This window comes from Pholis gunnellus (genome assembly GCF_910591455.1).
Source record: "Pholis gunnellus genome assembly, chromosome: 19".
Lineage (NCBI taxonomy): Eukaryota > Metazoa > Chordata > Actinopteri > Perciformes > Pholidae > Pholis > Pholis gunnellus.
This window is the reverse complement of record NC_136546.1, coordinates 3,194,411-3,204,785: the sequence shown is the minus strand read 5'-3', so window position 1 is coordinate 3,204,785 and position 10,375 is coordinate 3,194,411. Positions and strand designations below refer to the sequence as shown.

At 40.0% G+C, this 10,375-nt stretch overlaps 1 protein-coding gene across 1 annotated transcript; it reads right to left on the bottom strand.

Moving 5' to 3' along the window:
- Positions 1 to 1,174: 1,174 nt before the first annotated feature.
- On the bottom strand, positions 1,175 to 6,784 carry mep1a.1 (meprin A, alpha (PABA peptide hydrolase), tandem duplicate 1). Its single transcript, XM_079180466.1, has 14 exons — positions 6,727 to 6,784; positions 6,611 to 6,635; positions 6,475 to 6,519; positions 6,308 to 6,348; positions 5,943 to 6,018; positions 5,722 to 5,839; positions 5,402 to 5,577; positions 5,081 to 5,302; positions 4,827 to 4,973; positions 4,491 to 4,706; positions 2,914 to 3,360; positions 1,702 to 1,875; positions 1,548 to 1,632; positions 1,175 to 1,463 (listed from the first exon to the last, which is right to left on the bottom strand). Exons 1-13 carry the CDS (start codon positions 6,781 to 6,783, stop codon positions 1,583 to 1,585), a joined length of 1,794 nt encoding a protein of 597 aa, XP_079036592.1. The 5' UTR covers position 6,784; the 3' UTR covers positions 1,175 to 1,463; positions 1,548 to 1,582.
- Positions 6,785 to 10,375: the final 3,591 nt, after the last annotated feature.

Below are 10,375 nucleotides of genomic sequence, written 5' to 3'. Positions count from 1 at the left end.
AGTTTTCCTGAAAAATTATGTTTAAATATGCAAATGAGGCATTATCTAATGGTAACTTTTGGTGAATTTAGGAGAAATCTACAGACGCAAATAGACAAAGTAGTAAAATAAATAAATAAAAATAAACACTTAAAAGTGTATTTTGAATGTTTTCCTTCCACTAGTCTGAAAGAAGACATGTTATGGAAGCCCAACAGACCAAAAGCTCAAACTTGACCAGTGCATTAGAAAAAGACAATGTTTTTTTTTCCTGGGGTTTCTCGCCTTAAGTGATTGATTGGAGTGGTGATGCCTTCAGGGTGTGCATTAAAGAGTTGGCCTCGAGTGCCAGCACTGATAACGTGCTTTATTACATTTCTCCCTATCAAATGTCAATGCAGCAGATTTCGTTGACATTAAAGGAGGAATTGAGTGATTTATTTTTGCACCTCCACAAAGTTCAGGGACTTAAAAAAATAATGATTAAAATTTGAATAGGCAGAGGACGAGAACTTTTCATCCCCAGTAAGAGTGAAGAGTCAAAAAAAGTCACTGGATAGTATGTCGTCAAAAAATCATAAAAAGTCATAGTATAGTATGTCACAAATGATAATTTAATATATGCCATAAAAAGTAATAAAGTCATAGTATAGTATGTCATAAAAAGTAATGAAGTCATAGTATAATATGTAAAAAAGTCATATTCTAGTATATCATAGAAAGAAATAAAACTTCACAGTATAGCATGTCAAAAAGTCATATAATATATCATAAAAAGTCATGCAAATTCATAGTAAAAAAAGTGAGATAATAGTATATCATAAAAAATAGTATAGTATGTCATAAAGACATATAGTATGTGATATAAAGTAATAAACGTCATAGTATAGTATGTTAGTCTTATAGTCTTATTATAGTATGTGGTAAAAAGTCATAGTATATATTAAAAAACTCATTATATTACATCATAGATTATAGTCATAAAAAGGTCATAAAAAGACATGGTGGTCTTTGATGCTGTGCTTAAGTTGTCCGTAGACCACAGTTACATCCTTTAGGTTGCTTTTAAATTGTTTGTATCTCCGTGTGTTTAGTGCTTTGCCCTGAGCTTAACATGATATAATACAAATACCCTACGTTTGAACGGTCACAAATAAGCTTCTTGTTTTCCCATGCTCATTCATCTTTATTCTGTTACCCTCAAACAGCCTTGTGAGTTCTCATTCGTCCTCCTTCACTCTTCTTTGATAGTTTTCATTGAGACAACAGTTCAATGCAAAAGAACTTTGTAGTTCAAAATGAGCACGCTAAGCTTATTACACACAAACACTATTGCAACATTTATTCATTGATTATGTACCAGATATAACTTTACATTTGAAGTTGTTTTTTTATTGTGTATAACTCTTATATTGTGTCGTAGCAGTAATCTTCCATCTTTTCTTCATCTTCACAGGTCATTCTTCGCATCCCAGATGTTGCATCTGATATTTTCAAATCACAAAAAAAAAATAAAAGTCAACATACAAGTGTGATGTAGTATTTGAAATAGAAGTCAGATGCCTTACCTCCAGTTAATCATGATGTAAAATCCTGAGTGTCCTTACTCCTGTGGTTTAATGGGAACTTCTGTTTTGATCAGGGATGTTATGTCTGTGGACGAAGAAATAATCACCGTCATGCGCGCAACACAAAATGATACTGAACAAGAAGACCACTTACCCTCAAAGTCAACGAAGATGATGAGGTCGTCATTCTTGAGGTAATTGCGCCGCATGAGGTCAAAGTGCTTGATAAAGTTCCTCCAGCCCCTCGATTCGCTTCTGTTGCAGCTGCAGGAAGGGTCGTACGTCCCCACCTTAGAGGGATTGTCCCAAAACAGCTGTCCGTCTGGTGCTAGAGGACACAAAGAGACAGAGCTGCCATGTGAAGACGGATCCCATCGAAGAACAACCTGTGACTTCATATAGGTCGCATCGCAGCCATTGGATGGATTGTCTTGACATTTTGAAGAGACGTTCGCCAGAAGAATGACTTTGGTGATTCCCTGACTTTAGCACCATTTGTGGTTTTTGAGTACAATGTCTCTCATCAACCAGACACATCAATTTCCCCTTCAGGATAACTTGTAATAACTTCGCCGATCCCTTTTTATGTAATGTCATCATTACGTCAACTAAATGTGTCCAGTGTCCACTGGGAGCATGCTAGCATGCCAGCCTTAGCATTCACAGCCTCACAGAGCTGCTAGCATGGCTGTAGACCTCCAATGTGAATTCAGACCGAAAACTGGGGGAATTTTAGAGCGTCAATGTATAGAAACTCAATGGAAAGACACAAATGGACGCCATGAGACACAAATTCATGATTCGAGGTGAAGACGTGTTGGCACGAAATTGAAAATGTTTTTAACTTGAGAGACAATTTGCATTTGTCTCTGTGGCTTTACGAGTCTGCTTCACGAACATAAAAGGATTGAGACTGGAGGAAAATAACAGGAGGAACCGGAATTCCCGCTGAGTTTTGGGATTGGTCGGAGGCTGAGCGGAATACAGCCACACACAGGCTCACTCAGTTGGTGTGTGCGTTGCTAGCTTACAGCTAACATCTCTACGGTTACATTGGCTGTTTGGGGTGAAGGAACACAGACTTTAAAACTCTCCAATGGTCAAATTTGCACAGAAACGAGCATTTGCTTCGCTTTCTGTCTGAACACACCAAGAACACTGCACGAACATGTTATGTAAGATCTGCACTAAAACATTTGGAGATGTTGTCTGCAGTAGTTGTTAGCTCCACAATTTTAAGTTGACCTTTTAGTTGTTAGCTTATGCATTGGAAAGCACTTTTTTTACATAACATTTGGTTTAAATGGATCTATAAATAATGTTTCACAGTCCAAACAAACATGCTTGAGGATAGTGGAGCGCTTACTCTTCCTCATATCGGTGGTGAGGCTGCGAGCGGAGGACATCCTCAGCTTAATGTCTGGGTCTTGGTCCATCACCACCAAGGTGGCCTGTCTGTTTACTGCCGGCCACTGCATCACCACATCGTTGTCCCCGCTGACCAGGTGGAAGTACAGCCCCACGTAGTTCCCGGTGTAATCCGTGTAACTCGACAATGGCATGACACGGACACCGTAGCCGTAGCCCTCGGGGCTGTAGAAAAGAGGGCTGTCAATGATGGTGCTGGTGTTGGCCGTTTCCATGATCTTGGAGAAGTTCTGGATCCTCCACACGGCGTTGGGGCAGCGTGTCTCGGTCAGGCTGATGTCGTCGATGTAGATGCCACCGGCGGATGCCGCTTGGAAAGAATAGCGGAATTTCACCCCTACCTCCATCGGGACGTGGGCGATCTTCCATGTGTGGTCAGAATCCGCTGGATCACAGGGAAAGGACAAGACGACAAATGTGACTATGAGTGGCAACATTGTATGTTAAGTAGCGGGATAGTGAAATAGGTTTTGCTTAACATTAGCTGTTCAGCCTTCACGTTAACAGTGCTAACTGTAAAGTGGGAGTGGGAAATACACTATTAATGTTCTTTCATACCACTCACACATATCTGTCAATTTAGTATGAATCTAGAGCCATCTTATTTCATAAAGACTGGAAGCAAAAGGGGAAAGCTAGCCTGGCTCTGTCCTAAGGTAAAAACAAAAAAAGGCCGACAACTAGCACCACTGAATTCTGCTCATTAACACACTGCATCTTGCTTTTTTACATTGTACACAAAAAGAAAACTGAAAAATGTCAACTTGTGGTTTTATAGGGATATGTATGGAAACAACATAGTTTGCTTTGATTTCCTGGCCTGGCAACCTTACCTATCCGACATTGGAGAGAGCCAGGCTATCTTTTTCAGCCCGTTACCAATTTTCATGCCAAGTTAAGCTGATCACATGCTGGATGTAGCTCCATATTTAGCATATGGACATGACAGCGGCTGTCTTTTCATCTATTTTTCGACAAGAAAGCAAATAAGCGTATCTCCCAAAATGTTGAACTTTTCCTTTATAAAGACTGGAAACAAAAGGGAACATCTAGTCTGGTTCTGTCCAAAAGTAAAAAAAAAAAAAAGTTATACTCATTAACATGCTTTTTATAATTCGTACACAAACAAAAATGGGCAAACGACAACTTGTGGTTATTTGCAGGAACATCTTTGCCACACCAGTGATTTGCTAGCTTTGCAGTGTTTCCTATCCAACCTTGGACAGAGCCGGGCTATATGTAGCATACAGACATGACGGTGGTATCGTTCTTCTCATCCAACTGTCGGCAAGAAGCAGATATGCGTATTAACTGTCCAGGCACTTAGTAACTGTCCAACTTGTATGTTTCATGATGTCTTACAATAACTTGATTTGAATATCATTTTCAAACTACCAAGCAGCTAAACAAATGTTCAAATGAATATTTGCCTTGATGCAAAGCTGTGTACTTTGCTGGCTTTAGGTGTCTGCTGGGAAAGTTGTCCTCCATAAACATGGCCACTTAATATTTTACCATAGAAAGTGTGTATTCTCTTCATTCTACGAACGGTGCCTGTGCCGTCGTCCGTCTTGACCCAGATCACCAGCCTGTCCGTGGAGCTTCCGGTCATCTTGTAGAAGAACTGCAGACACTGAAGCTTCCTCTTGGGGTAGAGGGTTCTGGATTCCAGCAGTGCAGACTCCAGAGGCTTCCCAGTCATGGTGCTGAAGTGCATGAAGTACCCAGCATCTAGAGTAGGGAAGAACAAGGAAAGCATCTTGCAGCATACAACTTAATTTCTTTCTCTTTTTCTCTCTCATGCTGTCAGTCATTGGGATTTCTAATTGGGAGACAATAGTCCACTCTGACCTCTGCATCTTCCCAGGAGGGTGTGATCCTCTGCACCCACACTGCTCTTGGTGTGGACCCAGTCGGCATCGTCGGAGGAGGCCTGGATCATCCCACAAATGCTGGCGTGCTCAAAGGCGCACTGGTCCAGCAGGGTGAGAGGACCAGCTGGGGAGGGAAGAGGGTCATTTGAAAGTGTTGGCCCGTTTCCAACTTCCAAGGAAAACAGATGAACATATCAAAGTAGCAAACTGAACCGTGCAGCATATACGTACAGCAGTTGTACATTCGGTTGAGTCTGAGGGTGTCCATCTCGCTGAAGTCCAGGTACTGGCCAATGATGTTGTAGAACTCCGGGATTTTGGTGGTGATGGTGGGGACGGATTCGTTCTTATTGAAGGAGAAGGGCCTGTAATGCATGACGGACTCGTAGTCGTACGCCGTGTTTTGGTCGGTGATGTAGTCGTCATTGTACTTGTTGAAGTTGTGTTGAAGTCCTGTGGTGGAAATTTCACGTTGATTTAGTCATTCCTAACTACGTAAAACGCCTTAAGAAGGGTTGAAGGTCGCTGCATGTTATCAGATCCCGGACGTACCCGGCGTCACCTGATTCAGCCAGATGTCGACGTAGTCGTCCCTGTCTGTGCGGGACTGTTCGTGGTAAAACCCCAGAGCGTGGAGCAGCTCGTGTTCAATCACCGCCTTGTGGTCACAGCCCGACCCCAGGGACAGAATCTGGCCAGTCTGCTGGTCACCAACGCTGGAGAAACACCTGGGCGCAGGGGGAACAGTTAAACTTAAACACGAACCCACGATTAAAGCCGGTTTAAACGGGCAGAGACTTATCAGGTTATTGCAATTTTGAACTCCGTGAACTGGTATCAACGGGAGATTTTTTGCAAACGCAGCCACATACCCTCCTCTCTTTTCAAACTTGATGAACGTCTTCTCTCCCTCATAAGGCTTGAAGTCAATGCAAGACTTCAGCCGATACATTTCAAAAGCCTGGTGGACGCAGCCCTTGGCGTTCAGATCTGAGAACAAAAACAAAAGAAAGTCACAAAAGAGGACACAATATTCTTTCATCCCCGAAGAGTCATTGAACTGTGAAGAGTAAGCAGTGAAAAAGAAACTCACCCAAATCATCGCCCAGAATGAAGGGAATTGGAAATTTCCATCTGTATCTTTTGTCAATCATGGCGTTCCTTCCTTCCTGTAGCACAAGAGAGGTGTTCTAAAAAGTTACAAAACAAATGACGTGCACAAACCTAATCGATGCTCATAAACACACACACACAATAAAGCCCATCTTCTTATCTGAAATAGATGTAGCACTAAAATTACTCAAGAGCAAGAGCGCCAACAGTCCCGTTCGCCTGACATGTGATCGCACACAACGGAGCAGAGCTGCCAATAAAGCACTCAAGGACAAATTAGCAATGATTAAGCAAAATCATTTTTTCTCAATAATAAGAAAACATTTGCATTAAAATACAACTTACTGGAATTAAAATGTCCCCTTCTAGCAGGTTGGCGTCTGATCCTGTAGCACAGGAACAACACATTTATATTTAAATCAGAAACACACACACACACACACACACAGCTTAGATCAACACTTCACACATTGCTACAGGATCCGGAGCAACGAACAAATGCTGCAGCTCACCCAGGTTCAGCATGGGGTTCTCGTCCTCGCCGTTCTCGTAAACCTCTGGAACACAAGCACAGACATGGCTCAGACTCTTCTCACAGCCTGTCAACAGTTGTTTATGTTGGAGGAAATAGTTTAGGTTCTGACGTACCGTGTACTTCAGGGGAAACGGGTATCTGAATAAAACAAAAACCAGTGTGAGTCGTCACCCAGTTAAAGGCTGTAATCACATCACACGTCCCTCATCGTGAATGAATGAATACTTACAGTGTATGAAGTGACGAGGGCCACTAGACCAAACCATAACAGGGCTCGCTCCATCATCCTGCTGTGTCAAGTAAACGATGCCGCTTTGCTTTAAATGCGCACGTTAACAAGATATGACCTTTAGCCCTTGAGTGAAGTTTACGCCGGTTCCTCAGAGTAACTGAGGGACTTTGGCTCTTCGGTGTTACTGATTGGTGAGCTGATTTATGAAGGTTTTTTATATGTGCAAAAGGCTGCAGTGGAAGGCTTTTTTTTTCTTTCTTTACACTACCTGCCTCTGTTATCTGGCTCATTATCAGACTTTGTTATAACATCTCATAGCAACCCTGAATTAAGAAATGTTATCATGTTTATGTGACATAACAAATGTTTTTTCAGATTTACTTGATACAAGCGAGTTCCACCAACATTGGCTTTGGTGTTCTCCAATTTCCCCAACATTGCAAATGTATGCCGTTAAATTGGAGACTCTCAAATAATTGAAAGTAATTCCTCGAGGTCATTAGAATTAGCCCGCTGGTTCTGATGTGTCTTTTTGTTATGGGGCCAAGTGAAGGTAAAGGAGTAAGTCACCTAATTTTACAATGACCTAATTCAACCACTAGATGGCGACAAATACCTCAAACCAGCACTGTTATTGTGTAAACCCAGTTTATTCACAGCAAGTAGAAGTAGATTGAGTCTGGATTTTCAACAAAATAGGAGGTCAAATAGACCCAATCAGCTCCTCGGATCAAAGAGCTGATTGGCTCTTAGATTGAGAACAAACAACACCTTAAGTAGAAAATCCTAATCTTCTGTGTAACTGTAATACTTAACGGTAGATTGATGGCTATTAGTCTCATTTTGTGCAATGATGTGGCTGATGATAATGTAATAACAATAATAGTATATAAGGTTATTTATTTAGCATCTGTAAATAAAGATATGTATTGAGAAAGCCTACATCCAACTTGATGTAAACATGTTTTCAGTCAGAGCACTGAATGTGTCCATCGATTAACGATTGTGAAGCATCAGAAAAGGTATTCAAAGAAAAGCACAATTGTCAGTGATGGAAACTTACAGTGTTGCTTTTCCTCCGTGTGCAGCCCGTTTATGTAGCTGTGATGTTTGGACTGTTGGTTCAGTTTTTACATTTCTTAAATTTACGGTTGTATGATTTAGAAATGATGCTATCTTCACATATATTTATTTATATAAATGTTTAAATAAATATGACATCCAAGAACTAAAATATGCCCAATCTTATATCCTCAATTATAATAATAATATAGTTAAATACATAAAAGACATCCAAACTTAAAGAACACTGTGAAAAGTACATTTGTGTGACCTCAACATATTGAAAATACATTTGTTACATTTTTTAGATTAAATATAAAATATCATAAACATCTCATATGCCTGTTAAGATGATTAGTTCTGTTAAATGTATTATTTATTTATTGTACTATTACATTAAAGCATAAGAAAAACATTCTTGAACGACATCATCTGGAAAATCAGCAACACTAACAACAAGTTAGTGTTGCTGATTTTCAAACACTCCAACAAGTGATGGAGATGTGTTGAAAGTGTAGATTTTGAAATGTTGAATCTGTCGGCCACATCCCTATACGAGTCCTGGTTAGACAGAGTCCACAGACAGGCGAGAACACTGCTACAGACAGGTCGTCGCTGAAGTGACTTCTGAAGTCAGTGGCTCTGTACAGAGGAACGACCTCGTCAACACAATGTGGTATTTTTGGAACCAATCTCGAAGAAGAATAATGAAGCTAATTCTTTACAGAATTCTAAAGAACTCTTTAACCACATAGGGAACAGTTATTGAATTATGAAAACCATGTTCCACCACAATGCCATCCTTTTTATGAAATAATAAACTAAATTACATTCCTTGATTATTCTACTGTTTTTAGTTTTATAATTTGCCTAAAACTGAAGAATCATCAAACATGAGGATACGATGCTAAATTGACTGTAACTGTGGCGATATGTTCTGATTCATTTTATAATTGTATATGTAAGGAGCTGAAGAGGATCGACTCCTACACATGTTTTTATAGGCTCACCTGAATGTACAAATTGATAAAATGGTAAATAAATGTAAAAAGGTTTTAAATGTAATGATGGGGAGCTGACAGGTTTGTTTTGAAAGCTATATATATAGATCTATATATAGATCTATATAGATCTATATATATATATGGGCCTGATAAGATCATTACATTACAGTAATTTAGCAGACGCTTTTATCCAAAAGAGAGTGGTAATTGCATCAGACTCATGTGCAGTGCTAACAAGTTTGAAATGTTGCCACTCCAGAAGCAGAGAGGATTTACTGTTTGAAATACTACAATCATTTTTAAGAATCCATCAAATGCGGATGGTTGTTAATTTTGTGTGGGTCCATGTTTGAGTCGATGGCAACGAGAAGGCGGATAAAGCAGCAAAAAAGGCTCTGAAGAGTGGAAGAAATAATGTTAATGTAAATATAAGTAAGACAGAAGCTAAAAAAGAGGAGATAATTATGACAAGACTAAGGAATGTCCATACTGGTCTGAACAGTTCCCTCTGTGTTATTGGAAAGCATAATAATGGAAACTGTGAATTTTGTGAAGAAGAAGAAACGAGTCAGCGAGAGAAGTTTTGAAAAAAGGTCTAAGATAGAAGGGAGAGGAGAATATCATTAATGTACTAAAGAAACGCTTTAGTGACAAATGTTGGAAACTTTTTCTGGAATATTTAGAGTCAACCAGACTAATGAATAGAATTTGAGAAAAAAAAATATATTATTTATTTCTTCTACTTTATTATTGTATTTGTTCTATATGTATATAGATATTTATATATCTTTCTATATACATATATTCATTTATTTACACACATATATGTGTGTATATATGTATATGTATTTCTTTTCGTTTGGTTGTCGCATTAGAGTCCTTAGTCCACACTCCAGATCAGTGGGCGGCGGTAATGCACCCGAAAGCTGTTTACCAACCTCCATAAAAAGCAAAAGAAGAAGAGGAAGCAGGCGGCTGAAAACGGTCCGACTTGAACGCAGTTTTTTGTCAACGCCCCTTTCTACGTCCGCCTGCTCTCGTCTGGTTTCCAGGCGAGGCGCAGTTCATCTCGTACGAGCCTAGTGTCTCGTGCTTTATGGGTGAAAGAGAGCGTATTCCAGACGACACAAACTATGTTACTCACAACTTTTAACGTTACAATTTTAGTCGTAGGCAACGTTAGCATGGCTCAGTAGCATGACTTACTAGCAAGTTAGCTAGTTTCAGCGAGGTACGTTCTTGCCAGAGCCAGGCTAACAAACATACGATTAGTTTTTGGAACATACTCATGAAAACTCAGTCGACAGTTAAAAATGGCTGAGAGATTGTGAAGGTTTGTATTCCTGTATGGTCTGGTCTCGAGCATCGATGACGAGGTGGCCGAGTGGTTAAGGCGATGGACTGCTAATCCATTGTGCTCTGCACGCGTGGGTTCGAATCCCATCCTCGTCGGTGTATTTTGCTTTCCATGAATTCTTAATACTTTTACATTACATACTCTTCAGCAATCGACAGCTTCTTGCTAAATCAGTGCAATGATGCCGACTGCTTTTCATGTTTTTCTATATTTTATTTATGCA